The sequence below is a fragment of the Conger conger genome, chromosome 6 (genome assembly GCF_963514075.1).
Source record: "Conger conger chromosome 6, fConCon1.1, whole genome shotgun sequence".
In the NCBI taxonomy this organism is placed as follows: Eukaryota; Metazoa; Chordata; class Actinopteri; order Anguilliformes; family Congridae; genus Conger; species Conger conger.
In genome coordinates this window covers 1226791-1244560 of record NC_083765.1, presented here as the reverse complement: position 1 = coordinate 1244560, position 17770 = coordinate 1226791, and the positions used below count along the sequence as shown (strand labels likewise).

At 43.4% G+C, this 17770-nt stretch overlaps 2 protein-coding genes across 9 annotated transcripts in view; one reads left to right on the top strand and one right to left on the bottom strand.

Annotated features, from left to right (window-relative positions):
• Nucleotides 1-10135, bottom strand: part of LOC133130203 (equilibrative nucleobase transporter 1-like) — a 27873-nt gene extending 17738 nt beyond the window's left edge. For 2 of the 7 annotated variants that reach the window (XM_061244584.1, XM_061244583.1), the window contains exon 1: nucleotides 5120-5416. Coding sequence is in view for 2 of the 7 variants with exons in the window: in XM_061244580.1 (XP_061100564.1) it covers nucleotides 3862-3910; nucleotides 5120-5184 (114 nt within the window). In the remaining 5 variants the exon portion in view is untranslated. Of the gene's footprint in view, nucleotides 1-2192; nucleotides 2277-3861; nucleotides 3911-5119; nucleotides 5418-9226; nucleotides 9271-9688 lie in introns of those variants that run through there. The other 5 variants (XM_061244580.1, XM_061244585.1, XM_061244582.1 and 2 more) reach the window with 5 other exon arrangements.
• LOC133130204 (zinc finger protein 568-like) lies at nucleotides 9621-17770 on the top strand. 2 transcript variants are annotated; one of them, XR_009708924.1, is made up of 5 exons: nucleotides 9621-11454; nucleotides 11568-11674; nucleotides 14862-14958; nucleotides 16833-17496; nucleotides 17695-17770. XR_009708924.1 is itself a non-coding variant. In XM_061244588.1 (4 exons), the coding sequence occupies exons 1-4, from the start codon at nucleotides 11151-11153 to the stop codon at nucleotides 17441-17443; spliced, it is 1095 nt and encodes a 364-aa protein (XP_061100572.1). In that variant the 5' UTR covers nucleotides 9621-11150; the 3' UTR covers nucleotides 17444-17770. The 2 variants fall into 2 exon arrangements, 1 of the variants encoding a protein (XP_061100572.1); XM_061244588.1 differs by having other exon boundaries at nucleotides 9621-11430; nucleotides 16833-17770.

Genomic DNA, 17770 nt, shown 5'->3' with positions numbered 1-17770 from the left:
TGCTGTTCAAATGAGCAATTTAAAAAAATCAACGTTACCGCGTCTAGAGGGAAACCCGCAGCGATACGAAACACCTGGTCAGAATGATGCACTTACTGACTAAGGACAACTTTCGCCAGTCTAATATACGCTAGCGTCGCTCTGACACGCCTATTTAAATGGCCTACAATTGCTCACAAGCAATACCAAATCAAAGCTAATCTACTGATAAATTCCACAGCTATTTAAGTTACTTAAGACAAATGTTCAATCACTCTACAGGTATCCAACCAGTAGAAGTGATTAACAGGTAATAGACAAACAACCTGGCTCAAGCCCTAACCCTTGCTGTTCAAATGAGCAATTAAAAAAAAATCAACGTTACCGCGTCTAGAGGGAAACCCGCAGCGATACTAAACACCTGGTCAGAATGATGCACTTACTGACTAAGGACAACTTTCGCCAGTCTAATAGCTCTGACACGCCTATTTAAATGGCCTACAATTGCTCACAAGCAATACGAAAGCAAAGCTAATCTACTGATAAGTAACTTAAATAGCTGTGGAATTTAAGACAAATGTTCAATCACTCTACAGGTATGCAACCAGTAGAAGTGATTAACAGGTAATAGACAAACAACCTGGCTCAAGCCCTAACCCTTGCTGTTCAAATGAGCAATTTAAAAAAATCAACGTTACCGCGTCTAGAGGGAAACCCGCAGCGATACTAAACACCTGGGGCCTCATTTATAAACGTTGCGTAGGCACAAAAGAATGCGTACGCATTTATAAAAAACGAACTTGACGGGAAAATGTGCGGTCCTCCACGGAAACTCTGACCCATGCGTACGCACATTAACTGGACAAATGAGAAACTGTGCCTTTAATGCTCGTGACGTAAGACCAGGAAAACGGGAAGTGAAACAGGATTTAAAAAGGTATAAAGATTTGCCGGGAGTTGTGGCTGGGTATGGCTGCTGTAAGGACGTGCTTCGTCCCTGTTATACTTATTAAAGTGTTGTGTTGTTGAATCTCGCTATACGGGTTCTCTCCCTTCCTAAGTGCAACACAACATTTGGCGACGAGAGAAGTCGAAAATGATATGCAACAGATACCACTGTGTAAAATAAATCGAAATTGATTGTTGTTGATTGTACTCTTAAAGGGTTCTGATTTTCTGCATGTTTACACTAGGACTCGGAACTATACTGTCCTCTCAGGTCCTATTTGCACTTGTTCTTGTGTTTAATTTGCACTTTGTTGTACGTCGCTCTGGATAAGAGCGTCTGCTAAATGCCATGCAATGTAATGTAATGTAATGTAATGAAATATTACCTCTCACGTATCATATACGAAGAGTTAATTTGCAAAAATGGATAAAAGCCTCTCTTACAACGAATAAACAAACAGCTGTTTGATTGATGCTCCCTGGAGTGCCCAAAAAATATGATTTAGGATGATAAATATAACGGAGATGTTGTAAAATAATCCCTCAAATATGTAGACGAATTGTTAAACAATACTTCATGTTATTAAATGTATTCTCATAAATAATATGGTGAACAGTCGGACAAATTGCGCTGCACTGATGCCGTTTACAATGCGTCAGTCGGGCAGATACGAGCATCCATCCATCCATCCATTATCTGAACCCGCTTATCCTGATCAGGGTCACAGGGGGGGCTGGAGCCTATCCCAGCATACATTGGGCGAAAGGCAAGAATACACCCTGGACAGGTCGCCAGTCTATCTCAGGGCACTCACACCATTCACTCACACACTCATACCTACGGGCAATTTAGACTCTCCAATCAGCCTAACATGCATGTCTTTGGACTGTGGGAGGAAACCGGAGTACCCGGTGGAAACCCGCGCAAACACGGGGAGAACATGCAAACTCCGCACAGAGAGGCCCCGGCCGACGGGGATTCGAACCCAGGACCTCCTTGCTGTGAGGCGGCAGTGCTACCCACTGCGCCATCCGTGCCACCACAGATACGAGCATAGTTTCATATATTGTTATCATATTCATATATTATGTTTTATAATGTGTTTATTGTTATACATTTTTGTTCGTTTTATCTCTTAATTTTGTAACTGTGTTTTCAATGGTGCTAGACAAATAACGTGTATTATTATTGTTATCATCGTCATCATCACATTCGTTGTGCAGAACTGTTCGTCATTTACAATCAATCAGGATAATTCCCACACCTGTAGCTTTTCAGAGGCAATCAAATGGCTGAAATCCCTTTTCTTGGCCTTCTTTTCAGCGTTTGCCATTGTCGTCTTTGTGAAATGCATATTCATTAGGGGTGTTTCACTGCCTATTTATAGGCAACTGTGGGTGGGACATGAAGCTGGCAAAGTTGTGCCACATTTAGAGTTGATTGTGATTTATAAAGGAAAACTGGCGTGGGACGTGCGTATGCACTGTTTTATAAATCAGAATATTTTTTTGCGTAGGCACGTCCTAGGTTTCATGCTTACGCAACCTTTTGACGTGAATCCTAAGCACAGTTTTATAAATGAGGCCCCTGGTCAGAATGATGCACTTACTTATGATAAAAGCACAACGATAATACCTTGTGAACACAAACTAGCTAGCTAGCTAATGCTAAATGAATATAACCAGAAAGAGTCTCTGCTCTTAACCCTCTGGGGTCTGAGGGCAAGATGAGGAAAACTGGTGACGGTCTCTGCTCTGACATTTGTGTCATTTTAACAAACTTTATATCCAGTGATTCCACAGTGTCCGTGTCTTTGTTTTCAGCATAAACTCAGCGACAGTAAGTCGGTCAGAATCATATGTTGGTTGTAAATTTCTCTAGAATCACAAATTGTGAAGAGTAGTTTGACTGCCATAAAAAGACATACTAATCTATTGTAACAAAATTTTTGTATCACTGAAATTTGTTAATCTAGATCTTGGGTATCAAAAGATGACAAAATATTTTCATCCAATTAGAAATATAAAATAAATTACAAAAATGTAGTGCTGTCACTACTATTTTTCAGCACCAGCTGACAATGGGCTAATGGCCTTTCTTACAAACACGCATTACTGAATATTCATCCATCCATCCATCCATTATCTGAACCCGCTTATCCTGATCAGGGTCGCAGGGGGGCTGGAGCCTATCCCAGCATACATTGGGCGAAAGGCAGGAATACACCCTGGACAGGTCGCCAGTCCATCGCAGGGCACACACACTATTCACTCACACACTCATACCTACGGGCAATTTATACTCTCCAATCAGCCTAACGTGCATGTCTTTGGACTGTGGGAGGAAACCGGAGTACCCGGAGGAAACCCACGCAGACACGGGGAGAACATGCAAACTCCACTGAATATTCAGACGAACACAAAGAGAAGTTGCAATACAGCATATGTATTTACCAATATGATTGTAAGAAATACACTTGCTCCTGGAGTTGGTCTGTTTAGCCAAGTTATTTCTGCTTTTTCCTCGAACGTAGATACAGTATGCTAATATCGATTGTACGAGGACACCCAGTTTTAGAATCCTGGCTACGCCACTACACGTCACGTATGTATCATTTTGAGATGCAATGGTTAGAGTACGGGAATTTACTAAAGCGCATATTGCTGATTATTGAAACGAACTGGAGAAGTTGAAGTACACACAGAATAAATGCACTTAATCATGACGTCCACTCATCTGCGCCATTTTCCGTAATGAACATTACATTACATTCACATGCAGTTGAAATTGTACTTCCCTCTAGGGTCTTTCAGCGAACTTATCCCTGGTTATGGGTATGCCTTGTTGTACGTCGCTCTGGATAAGAGCGTCTGCCAAATGCCAATAATGTAATGTAATGTAATGTTTCGTGTTCCGTGATTAAAATATTTTACCTCATCGTGCTTCACAGTTGGTGTTCTCACACACGGCATCGCCCATCCCCTGCCAGAGAATAAATATCACCTTGTTTCAATGTGAATGAGATGGGCCGGAATTCGCACGGAGCGAAACGAACATATTAATGAGTAAAGATGAAGAAATCGCAGTGGTCTTATTCATCTAATTTAAAACGTTTTTTAAATTATTTATTTATTTATTTTATTTTAAACTATTCATATTTTGCGTCTATATGTGCATTGCGAAGGTTTCTGTCAATATGTTCGTTGCATCTCTATGGTACAATCTCATAAAGTGAATCATCCAAATGGAAAGGAAAATTGATCTGACCTTGTCGGTTGGGAGGGAGTGTCGCAGGTCGTATATAGAAGTGTGTCATCTGCATATAAAGAAACTGAGTGGCAGGTGTTTCCAAGTTTAATTGGGCGGACTAAATTATTCCGAAGGATAAACTGGGCCAAAGGTTCCACAGATACATTAAACAGGTGGAGAAATAGTAACCCACTAGGTGAATCTCAGTCTCTGCAATGACGCGTAAAACACGCCGAATATTATCTGATGCCAATCGGCCCTTCACAAAACCTGTCTGATCAGGGTTGATTAAGGTTCCAATATTTTTTTCCAAACGACAGCGATGACTCGGGAATATATCTTTATATCGGAATTAATCAAATTTATACGTCTACAATTGCGCATTCTCGGGTCTTTGCCAGGTTTAGGTAGATTAGAGCTGTATTAAGATCTCTGTGAAAGTAATATCAGAATTAATAGTGGATAGCTAGATTGGGCCTACAATGACACGTACAATTCTGCAGGCAGACCGTCAATTACCGGCGCTCGCCTTTTCTTAAGAGGATGTTACTGCTTTGTGCAGTTCTTCACACGTTATTGGAGCGTCCAAATATTTAGTCATATGCATAACATTCTACTTTTTGTTTCAGTAAATTGTTTCATTCAGCCTTTTCTTGCGTTTTTTGCAATACCTCAATTGGAGGGCCTTTTCCAAATCACAGTAATTATGTTCTATGCGGGCTATTAATTACAATCTGGATTTAATGGCATTTGGCAGACGCTCTTATCCAGAGCGACGTACAATGAAGTGCAAAGTGCATACCCATAACCAGGGATAAGTGCGCTGAAAGACCCTGGAGGGAAGTACAATTTCAACTGCTACCTGTACAACAAAGATAAGGACCTATTTGATCGGATTTTTTATAATAATACCGCAACACGCAAAATGAAATAATTTAGTACCTGTGTGTGATCTGGTCCTCAGCCACAGCACTCCTCTTACTGCACATCATTTTAAAACCCCCCATATTTACTACAAACCCCGTCAGCCAATCAGCTGAGCTGAGGACTGTCTGTCCCAGAGCTGAAAGCTCATTGGTCAGGCCCCTGGCTTCCTAACCCCACAGTAATTATTATTATTTTAATTTTTTTAAATATTTGTTGCCTTTCTCCCTCCATCCCTCCTCAGCTCATCTAGTGCCTGGTGCAGCGGTGTGTGTGCAGCCTCGCGCTCGTATCTCTGTCTCCCTTTGCGCTGTGGGAACACTCAGTCCCGCCTGATATCAAAACTTCAGGCCCGATATCAAGGCCTCACTCACTCCCCCCCTGGCCTTCGGATGTCGTCTGCGGCCGGTTGTTATTGCGAAATGCGCCGATCTGAAGCTGGCACTCTGCTATGGAGCTGTCCTGTCCAAACCAGCTGTCCTGTCCAAACCAGCTCGTCAGGAGCATTTGGGGGTTAGGTGTCTTGCTCAGGGACACTTCAACACACCCAGGGTGGGATCGAACCGGCAGCCCTCTGACTGCCAGACGACTGCTCTGCGCACCTGAGCCAGTGTCTCCCCGTAGGGTATTGGCACTTCACCTGCATTGCTCCGGGGGGGACTGACCCCTTAACCTGCATTGCTCCGGGGGGGACTGACCCCTTAACCCCACATTTCTCCAGGGGGGTCAATCGTGGAGAAATGGGTTTTGAAAGGTTTTGAGCTTTCTGACTAGAGCTACTAAAGACTTATAATATTTAAACTGTGATATGTGTTATTACTAAAGCCAACTGACAACTTATTTCCTAAATAAACATTAACACAAAGGAATAATTTACAATATAACTAAGTGAGGAAAATTAAAGCTCCATTTGACATGACTGATTTCAAGTGCGTAAAATGTGAAATATTTTGCACATTTCAATACAACAACCACTTTAGGTCCAGGAAACCAAATGAGGGGAGTTAGCTGTACAACCACACTGAAGAACAAGAAAAACCAGCACGCCCTGCAGCTCCCAGGACCGGAGCACACGGGAGACAGTGTGCAGGAGCGTCTCTCAGCAGATATTCGGTGAAACAGCCCTCGCATGACCCCTGTGGCTCTCTGATAAGGAGGACACTGCGCCCCAGGGGCCCCTGCACATGACCACAGATAAAACTACTTGGAGTGATGACGCAGCGCATTTTGCAGTAATGCAGCAGCCCACATTCTCAATCGAGTCCTACAAGCTCCGGCCTGCTTCTGTGCATTACGCCCCTCAAGAGCACCAGCACTAACACACTCCAATACACTAACACACACATATCGTCACCTACATCTAATTGCTTTTTATTTTATTTTATTTTACTATGAGTGTCTAAAATATCCTCCACCAATGAAAATTGAACATAAACCATAAAACATGAAAACATACACTAAAACTGAAATAATGTATAAACCCCCCACTCATTCAATTCACAGTAATGTAATGTCTGTGTGTGTGTTGTACTGTACTGTATGGTGCTGCTGTGAGCTGTCATATGATATCAGCTGTGTCATTGGGCTGTGTGTAGCATCGTTACTGTGTCAGCTGATACTACCACTACCACTACCACTGCTACTAGTATACTACAGCTATACTACCACTACTACTAGTATACTACAGCTATACTACCACTACTACTGCTACTACTATACTACAGCTATACTACCACTACTACTACTATACTACAGCTATACTACCACTGCTACTAGTATACTACAGCTATACTACCACTACCACTGCTACTAGTATACTACAGCTATACTACCACTACTACTAGTATACTACAGCTATACTACCACTACTACTAGTATACTACAGCTATACTACCACTACTACTAGTATACTACAGCTATACTACCACTACCACTGCTACTAGTATATTACAGCTATACTACCACTACTACTAGTATACTACAGCTATACTACCACTACTACTAGTATACTACAGCTATACTACCACTACTACTAGTATACTACAGCTATACTACCACTACTACTAGTATACTACAGCTATACTACCACTGCTACTACTATACTACAGCTATACTACCACTGCTACTACTATACTACAGCTATACTACCACTACCACTGCTACTAGTACAACTATACTACTATTGTGGCAGCAACTACTACTACTACTACTACTACTACGAGAAGATGACATTGACTCAGGCAGTAAGAGCAGTCGTCTGGCAGTTGGAGGGTTGCTGGTTCGATTCCTGCCCTGGGTGTATCAAAGTGTCCCTGGGCAAGACACCTAACCCCCAAGTGCTCCTGATGAGCTGATTGGTGCCTTGCATGGCAGCCAATCACTGTCAGTGTGTGTGTATGGACAGGTGAATGAGATGCATCAATTGTACAGCACTTTGGATAAAGGCGCTATATAAACGCCAACCATTTACCATTTGTTACTATACCACAACTATAGTACTACTGCTGCTGCAAACCCCCAAAACAAACAACAACTGAAAGAGGCTGTAGTAAAAACCTGGAAAATCAACACAAAAGAAGAATGCAACAGTTTGCTGAGGCCAAGGGGTCGCAGGCTTGATACAGTTATTCCAAGCAAGGCTATGAAATAGTAATTGTTATTTACTTTAATTTACTTAAATACTCTCTGTTCCAATACTTCAGCTCACCTAGAAATTGGGTGGTCTGATACCAAAGGTGCTATGTTCCAAGTAGTGTAACACATCTAGGCATAAATACCAGGAAATTGAATCAGAAATTCTGAACTCTTGTCTCATGTTCATCTTTTTATCTCAACATGCATTTAGTGCATAGCAGAAACAAAGGAATTGGCCTCGCTGTCCCAACACAGGGGACTGTATATAACACGTGACGTGCGACAGTCTTCCAAAGTTAACGATCAGTTTGGCTGCAAGACTGTGCTTCGCGCTCAGAATTGCAGTAATGTCAGAAATTCCAGTAAGGTGAATATTGATTTAACGAGATTTAAGAAATGACAAATGACATGGTCAAGCAGCTTAGACAGGTCCATGTTATTCAGACAGACAATAACAGCTGTGGAGTGTTTCAGAAACGGGCTAGTCGTGTATAACTCGCTGTACATTTCACTTATGCCTTTACTCATGAATACAATAAAAAAATAATGTGCAGTACGTTGATTAGCATGTTTATACTAAATGAAACATGAAAAACATTTATTTTTACTTGACCGTGGTCTTTCATATAGAATGACATATTAGAAAGGACTGTCAAGTGCCATATACGTTAAAAAGGAAACCGTGAATTTCTGTAAGAATTATATGACAGTTCTATAACACAAGTTTTATATTTTCTGTTGGGCTGTAGCCTACTCCATACGCGTTTCCTGCATATGGAGTACAACATTTTGCACATGGGTAACCTTATACTTATACAGCACCTTTAACCTTATATGTTATATGTTTATACCTTTAACCTTTTACTTTATATCCACATAACTTTACCCCGATATACCCACTGACGTGCAATGAAAATTGGGTAGGTATCGGCTATTAAGAAAGCCAGATTTACTTTTAATGAAGATCGATAACAACAGAAGTCCATATTGGACTATAAATCATCGCCAAGAAATTATCGTATTTATAAAAGATACCAAGTTCTGAACACCGCAATTACTTGGGTAGGCTGCCGACAAATAATTTCAAATAAGTGCACATGTAACGACAAGGTGATTATCATTGAATGGTAGTTTAAACGCTGAAATTAAGAATACTACAGTTGTGGCCAAAACTGCATACTACAGAAAGCCTAAGTTGTCTAAGTAATGTTCCCCACTGTCACTGAAAAGATCGAAGTGAGTGTGTGTATGTTTATAAAACGCAATATGAGACGTTTATAACTAGACAGAATAGCGTTGTTAGGAAAACTGATAACGAATAACAACCTATGTAAATCGACAAGGAAGCGAACGTGCAAAACGCCCGCTTTTCCGCTACAATAAGAACATTTCAAATAAGCTGGCTAAGATTTTCTACAGACTGGGGCTTCACAATCGATGCAATTGCTATGTCCCTATATAATCAATTAGGCTATTATGCATTACACATACCGATGGGTGAGGGTATGAGACGGCCGCAGGCTGCAACAGGTATGTGAAATAGCCTACACAAGCAGACCACATTACATTACATCACATTGCATTACATGAAGTAAAATGAAGCGCAAATCAGAACCAGGGACAAATGCGTTGAAGAACCTAGAGTACAGTTCCAAGTCCTAGAGTCCTAGAAATATATAAAAACTCGAACTCTTGAAGAGTACATCAACTTTCCAACTAGCATACCACGGTTGGCAGCTAGAATACTAAAATAATTACATATATGTGCAATTACAACCTATTGCATACACTTGCGTAAGTCTAGCAGTGAGGTCGTGACCGAGAAGTGCTGGTGTGACGAGGGGAGGTGCCAGGCGTCCAGAAGTAGCGGAGCAGAGATGTCTGGCTGGTGTATAGGGTCTGATTAGCGTTCGGATGTAAAACACAAACATGAAACTAAACGTTTTCACTTACATTTCTGTAGGCTAGATCTACTCGTACATGAAGTCCATGCGCCGATGTTTTATTCTGGATGCGTCTATGCCAGCGTTGGAAAAGGGTTATTTTACGTTTAGTCCGTCGTTGAGACTTACAGGAATAATGACCAGGGCTGAAATCATCATCCACAAGCCGTTTTCCTAGTGTAGCCTACATGTTGATCCGTTTAAATTTTTCTAAATTCCACCGAAGCAGTAGCCTGGGAATGGTCAGAGCAAACGTTAGCATGTAAAACGAGTTGCATTTAGGCATGGCTTTTGCTAAATGGGAATGGACCAAATGAATCAAGTATCAGTGTTTGCAGACTGGACTAAGGGGCGTTCCAACAGCAAAAGCGGCGTTTTGTAAGGGCCAGATTTAGTACACGCAGTGCAAAATGCGGCCTGAGGAGAGTGCGTTGGTGCGGTCGCAGTCTGCCTTTAATGAACGTCTTATTTAGGGAGGCTACAGCTCATTATGCAATCAGAAAATGGGACTGCCTACAAACCGCATTTTGCGAAAGAGACCGATCTTAAAGATAATATTCATTTCGGACTTATAACGGTCACGAGAGGAACCCGTGAGTGCTAGAACACCATTACAGAACCAGCAGAACCCACTTTTCCACTGCATCACACTGTCTCCCTGCTGTTTCTCAGGTATGATGGTTGAAAATTCTATTCTTATATCAAAAATGGATGCAGTGGTGCTGTACAGTTACCAGTTTGTTAAGAGAGTTTTTAATAAGAAAACAGAGTCCATATACTGATCCTGAATGGTTTAGTCCAGCACAGCGACCTGTCACTTATGAAGGAAATCACATGGGTTCAGTTATCCATGTGATCACTCGAGCTCTAGAACCGTACTTCCCTCTCGGGGTTTCAGCGCACTTGTCCCTGGTTGCTCTGGATAACAAATTCTGTCAAATGTCTTAAATGTAATATAACATAAGAATAGATGGGTTGCGGTGCACGTTCCACGCCTAAAGTTGGGAGTCTGTGTTTCCCAACATTTAAACTACTCCGACGATGGGGTTTTGTGTCTTTCTGTGCTTCTGTTCATTTTTAATCGTAATTTGCGTTGTCTAAGAAATTAAATGCTTCGATCTAAAGTGGGCTAATGCTCATGAAGTTCCTGGAAACTGTTGAAACGCGAATGCCCTGAAAAGCACGACTATCTAAGACACGCACGAAACTGACGCGCAATATACGAGCGTAATTACGGTAAATTCCCAAATAACCACCCCTACAGAAAATTTCGTAAGAAACCATTGTTTACAGATATGTAACCTATTCTTTTCCACAAAAACGCAGACATATAAAAACACAATCGCAGCAACTGAAAACGGCTAATGGTTTAATATTTGCATTCCTGAATCACATTGCACAAAACGTCTCCATATGATAAATATTTGAAAGCGGCAGTGTGAGATTTTCATGTAGCCCGCGTGCTAGCTACAATGTCCAATTCTGCGGTTTTTCAAACACAGTTAGCTTCCGTCATTGATACGATGGCAAAAACTGCCATGACAGAGATAATCAAACTGGTGGACGACTACTCTGCTATTCTACGGTGGGAAATGTACCGAAGCCAGAATGAAAATGAAGGACTAAAGAAAAAAATAGAAGTAATGGAGAATGAGCGCCTGACGCCCCGCGATAGCGTAGCTGGAGCACGGGACGGTAGTGGAAACGGCCGCTCTCCCGGAACTCTAATTAGCGATCCATCCCGTGGGCAAGGTACGACAAAGGTCTCGGAGTTTGGTAGGTTTTTGACCCCTTCGTATTTTTGCTTTCTGTTTTGGCGGTGTTGGGGTTGAGTTTGACTGAAAAGCGCTGCTTTAGTCCTGAATTGAACAGTGTCTCCGTCGTGGCAGACGGTGGGAACTCTATCCTCTATCCACGGAATGGCTTTGCGAATCGGGATTGCGATGCGAGGGGAGACGGGGAGCGAACGTACGAGCCTGCACCGCACAAGGATGAGGTCAGCACAGCATCACTCGCTGTTTGATATGTTTTACCCTGTCTGTTTTTCATACATACTTGTTCAAGGACCACAGCAATTCAGCAGTTCAAGTTATGCTAGCAACTCATTGTTTTATTAGTCCAAAAATGTATTTCATCCGATACTTTTTGATTAAATTGTGAGTGAAAACAGTTCTATCTCCTCCAGGAATTAACCAGCATAGATAATTTATTTGAAACAAAACACACTGGCTTTAGACATTTAGTGAAATTAATTTGATGAACCCCTTAAATATCACCCATTTTCTTAACGCAAGCTAAATGAATGGCAACTACAGCCCAAAATAAAATGCCTACTATTCTTGAACCCTGATGCCTTCTGAAAGGTAACCCTTTGGGGTTGCAAGAGTCAGAATTTACATTTATGTGAAATACCCAACCCCCATAAACAAATCAAACCCATTCCAATTCTTGAGAATAGTTTTTGCTGAATTGCAACAGACTCTGTGTGCATATTGAAAATGCTAGTTTCGTCACGCACGTGAAAACATGCTGTTGTTTTATGTGCTCATTATGTTTGAGAGAGCCAATACAAAACGGAGATAATATAATTTCTAAGTACAAGTTCTATGTAAGGCGAAATGGGCAACAATGATGAATCCTCCAGTAAACAATGGAAATGCTGTCAACGTTTCTCAGATTTAGCACATTTTTCGAACGAGAAACTATTATGTATTTGGTCGCTCAAGCAATAGCATCTTAAAATATGTTATACAGATAGAACTGTGAGTTTTAAAGCTTTCAAACGGTATATCCTGTTTCCATAGTGATTGAAAATTGCACTGAAATATTGAATGAATGCAAAAAAAAAAACCCTCACCGGTGAAACTTAAGGGGGTAATCAGCCCTGGACTTAAGGGGGTAATCAGCCCTGGACTTAAGGGGGTAATCAGCCCTACATTACATTACATTACATTATTGGCATTTGGCAGACGCTCTTATCCAGAGCGACGTGCAGTTGATTAGACTAAGCAGGAGACAATCCTCCCCTGGAGAAATGCAGGGTTAAGGGCCTTGCTCAAGGGCCCAACGGCTGTGCGGATCTTATTGTGGCTACCACCGGGATTAGAACCACCGAGACCCTAGACTTAAGGGGTTAATCAGCCCTGGACTTAAGGGGGTAATCAGCCCTGGACTTAAGGGGGTAATCAGCCCTGGACTTAAGGGGGTAATCAGCCCTGGACTTAAGGGGGTAATCAGCCCTGGACTTAAGGGGGTAATCAGCCCTGGATTTAAGGGGTTAATGCATTTGTTGAATAGACCAAATTAGAATAGTGCCCTATCCATTCTCTATATGCTGGTCTAATGCAGCATCTGGTTATATGACTCTGTAAGTCATAGTAATTTGCTGTAGTAATGACTGTAATGTAATGGAGAAGGCTGTTGGGTGATTGTGGGTGATTGTGCTGTGATTGTGGGTGATTGTGGGTGATTGTGCTGTGATTGTGCTGTGATTGTGGGTGATTGTGCTGTGATTGTGGGTGATTGTGCTGTGATTGTGGGTGATTGTGCTGTGATTGTGGGTGATTGTGGGTGATTGTGCTGTGATTGTGCTGTGATTGTGGGTGATTGTGCTGTGATTGTGGGTGATTGGGTGTGATTGTGCTGTGATTGTGCTTTGCTTGTGGGTGATTGTGCTGTGATTGTGGGTGATTGTGCTGTGACTGTGGGTGATTGTGCTGTGACTGTGGGTGATTGTGCTGTGATTGTGGGTGATTGTGGGTGATTGTGCTGTGACTGTGGGTGATTGTGGGTGATTGTGCTGTGATTGTGGGTGATTGGGTGTGATTGTGCTGTGATTGTCCTGTGATTGTGCTGTGATTGTGCTGTGATTGTGGGTGATTGTGCTGTGATTGTGGGTGATTGTGGGTGATTGTTCTGTGCCCATCTGGATCTCTCCATTTCCCTCGGGGATACCACACTCACGCCGTCACCCAGTGCAAGGAACCTCGGCGTGGTGATGGACAGCAGACTGTCCCTTTCCGAGAACATTGCGGCGGTGACCCGGTCATGCAGGTTCTTCCTATACAACATACGGAGAATCCGCCCCTTTCTCACCCCCTACTCGACCCAGCTCCTGGTCCAAGCGATGGTTCTGTCCCGCCTGGACTACTGCAATTCCCTCTTGGCTGGCCTCCCAGCGTCCGCCATCAGACCCCTCCAACTCATCCAGAATGCAGCAGCTCGTCTGGTCTTCAACCTTCCCAAATACTCACATGTCACCCCCCTGCTTACTTCCCTCCACTGGCTGCCTGTCATGGCTCGCATCAAATTCAAAACATTGGTGCTAGCCTTCCAAGCAGTTAAAGGGTCTTCCCCAGCTTATCTGCAAAAAATCATCAGACCCTACACCCCTGCCAGACCTCTTCGTTCAGCCTCCACAGGCCGCTTGGCACCTCCCCCTCTCAGAACCTCCACCTCACGCTCACGACTACTGTCTGTTCTGGCTCCACGGTGGTGGAACGAACTCCCCGTTGAGGTCAGAACTATAGAATCTCTCCCCACCTTCAAGCGCAAGCTGAAGACACACCTCTTCAAGCAGCACCTCTCCCCATCCCTCCCTACCTCCCTGTGAACCTTAATTGTAGTCTCTGTGACTTGCTTTGTGTATCGGTATTTTTAGTTGGCTAGGTAAGCAGTGTTTGGATAGTTAACTTTGGTGACTTTTGCTCTGTTTGTTTGTTTGTTCAAAAAAAAAAAAAGAAGAAAAAAAAGGCCCTTGTCCTTATCTTTGTTGTACAGGTAGCAGTTGAAATTGTACTTACCTCTAGGGTCTTTCAGCGAACTTATCCCTGGTTATGGGTATGCACTTTGTTGTACGTCGCTCTGGATAAGAGCGTCTGCCAAATGCCAATAATGTAATGTAATGTAAAATGTGGGTGATTGTGCTGTGATTGTGGGTGATTGTGCTGTGATTGTGGGTGATTGTGGGTGATTGTGGGTGATTGTGCTGTGATTGTGGGTGATTGTGGGTGATTGTGCTGTGATTGTGGCTGATTGTGCTGTGGTTGTGCTGTGATTGTGGGCGATTGTGCTGTGATTGTGGGTGATTGTGGGTGATTGTGCTGTGATTGTGCTGTGATTGTGGGTGATTGTGCTGTGATTGTGGGTGATTGTGGGTGATTGTGCTGTGCTCGCTCCTGTAGCCCCCCAGCGATCCCGAGCGGCTCGTGATCAAGCAGGAAGGCCCTGAGGAGGCGGGCCGGGCCAGCCACCCCCGGGCCCGGGAGGGGGAACAACAGGGTACATTCTGACGGAGACGCGAGGAAAGCAATGTGCAGGAAATGGTTCAGCAGCACCTGGGGTCCTTATCTCTGGGGTCACCCGGCCGACCGTATATCTGGAGGTCTCCAGTTCAGATCATGGGGGTCCCCCAAACACCCGAAGGTTCTGCTGAACTCGTCAGGGGCTTTACATGACATTACATTTAAGGATGTGTGTGTCTCAGCCCAGATAACCACTGCTCATACTATCATATACTACTACTACTACTACTACTCATCATTATAATAACACATTTTATTTCTATAGTGCTTTTCATTGTACAGTGCTGATCTCAAAGTGCTTTACAAAGGCAAAACAAACGTGCAGTAATATAAAATCACAGTTAAAATACAATAAGCTGTATCATGCAGTCAATGAACTTGAATAGGCACATGGATAAAGATTCTAAGGTTCTAAGCCCAGTCTTGAATGGGATTATGGGATGGTGTTTTAGCTTGTTGTGCCGATACTTAGGACTTCACTCTTGCTTCCATTCAGCTGGAGGAAGTTTGTGGACATCCATGCTCTATATACTTAAAATACTATTGAATAATCTTATATGCTATAATATAGTATGCTACAATACTATCATACACTAAAACACTTTTATATAATATACGCTGTATACTGAGATACAATTATATAACATTGTGTGCAAAAATACTATTAAATTATAATAAACACTGATCAGCCACAACATTAACGTGGGCACTGGGCACGTGAGCATCAGAGATAAACCATGGAGCAGTGGAAGAAGGTGGCCTGGTCTGATGTTTCATTTTACATCATGTGGAGAGCCGTGTGCGTGTACGTGTGTGTGTGTGTGTGTGTGTGTGTGTGTGTGTGTGTGCGTGTGTGTGTGGATGGCTGTGTGTGTATGTGTGGATGGCTGTGTGTGTGTGTGTGTGTGTGTGTGGATGGCTGTGTGTGTGCATGCATGTGTGTGTGTGTGTGTGTGTGTGTTCACTATGGGAAGAAGACAAGCTGGCAGGGGCAGTGTGATGCTGGGAAAGCCCTTTGTCAGGAGAATGCATCTGTGGGATGTGCTGGATAAAAAAAGTCCAATCCCTAGAGGCGCCACCTTGCAACTTACAGGACTTAAAGGATCTGAACGTCTTGGTGCCGGATACCACAGGGCACCTCCAGAGGTCTTGTGGACCCTCAATGGGTCAGAGCTGTTTTGACGGCACAAAGGGGACCTACACGATATTAGGCAGGCAGTTTTAATGTTGTGGCTGCTCGGTGTATACTATAATGCTGTTATATACTATTATATACTGAAATATGATTATATGATATAGGATATACTGTAATACTTAAACTTATAATATACTGTTATGTACTAAACAGTGTACTACTGTTTTATATATAATGTGATGTACTATGTACTATAATACTATTGCTAAATATACTAAAACTAATACTATTATATAATATTATACAATTATAGACTATTAACCTGGCTGGTCCATAAAGCCACAAGGGATGCACAATAATATTGGGACAGTATAGGTATTGCCTGATAATACCTTAGAGCAAATTCATCAGTATTGGCTCTGTGTGATGTAAATGACCAACATGATGTAGTGGCCTAGAGAGGCAAGGCATGATGCTGTAAATGCAGTGGCAACGTCATGCTTCAGGTGTAGCCTAACCATAGTCATCTGAGCCTTAGATGCTCTTTTGGCTCATATTGTCTGCTTCATAAAGTAACAAGTTGAACTCATCTACATGGCTGCAGTTTGTGTTTGTGTTGTGATGCACCACTAATAGCAGTGGGGCTGTGCTGATTGGCTAGGAATAGAGTGATGAAGTAAGATGATGATGATGATGATGCAGTTCCCCCTCTGTAGGAGCCCTGCAGTGCCCCGCCCTCCCTGTTGCTAGGAGACGGGCTCCAGGGCAGCACTGTGAGGAGTGTGACGCGCCAGCAGAGGGCGCTGATGAGCAGCCACGCCCGCACAGGACCCAGCTCAGCCTCCAGAGCCCCGGGCTGTGCGAGGAGTCTGGGCGTGGCGCGGGCTCCGGGTTCCTCTCGTACGACGGGGCTGTGGGGCGCTGCAGCCACACGGACACAGATGAGCTGCCGCTCTGTTATACTCCACACCAGCAGGGGGCGCTGCTGCAGTACGAGCCCGCGGGAGACCAGGCCTCTCTGAACCCGGGCTCCGCAGACCCAAACCCCGACCCCCCAGGCAAGAGCCTCCGGGGGGAGACAGCGCTCAGCTGCATGTACTGCGGGAAGTCTTTCCCTTACTTAAGTTACCTGAAAAGACACATATCCAACCACACCGGCGAGAGGCCGCACAGGTGTGCCCAGTGCGGCAGGTGCTTCATCCGCCGGAGCCACCTGGTGCGGCACCAGCAGGTGCACACGGGCGTCAAGCCCTTCGACTGCGCGCTGTGCGGGAGGAAATTCGCCCGTCTGAGTCACCTGGACAGACACCTGAGCACTCATGTTTGAGGAGAGGGAACTGAGGCCTTCCAAGAGGCTCCTGTCACCCAGATAAAGTCTAAGTAAAGACAGCTGTGTGGGAGTTTGAGTTGATGGGAGACTACTTTATTCGAGACAATAACGTGTGCACATATACTGCAGCTTACATGTTGTTAAACATTCTCCCTTTTTTCATGGGAAAAAGCACATTAAACACAATAAAATGTTACTTTTTAAGGACTAAATATATTGTTAATCCAAATGTGATTTGTTTTCAGCAGAAGGCTGCAGTAATGTTTAGGTACGTAGTGATCTGCTCTCCATCCATCCTCAACTTTTTTCACCCGCCCAAGACTG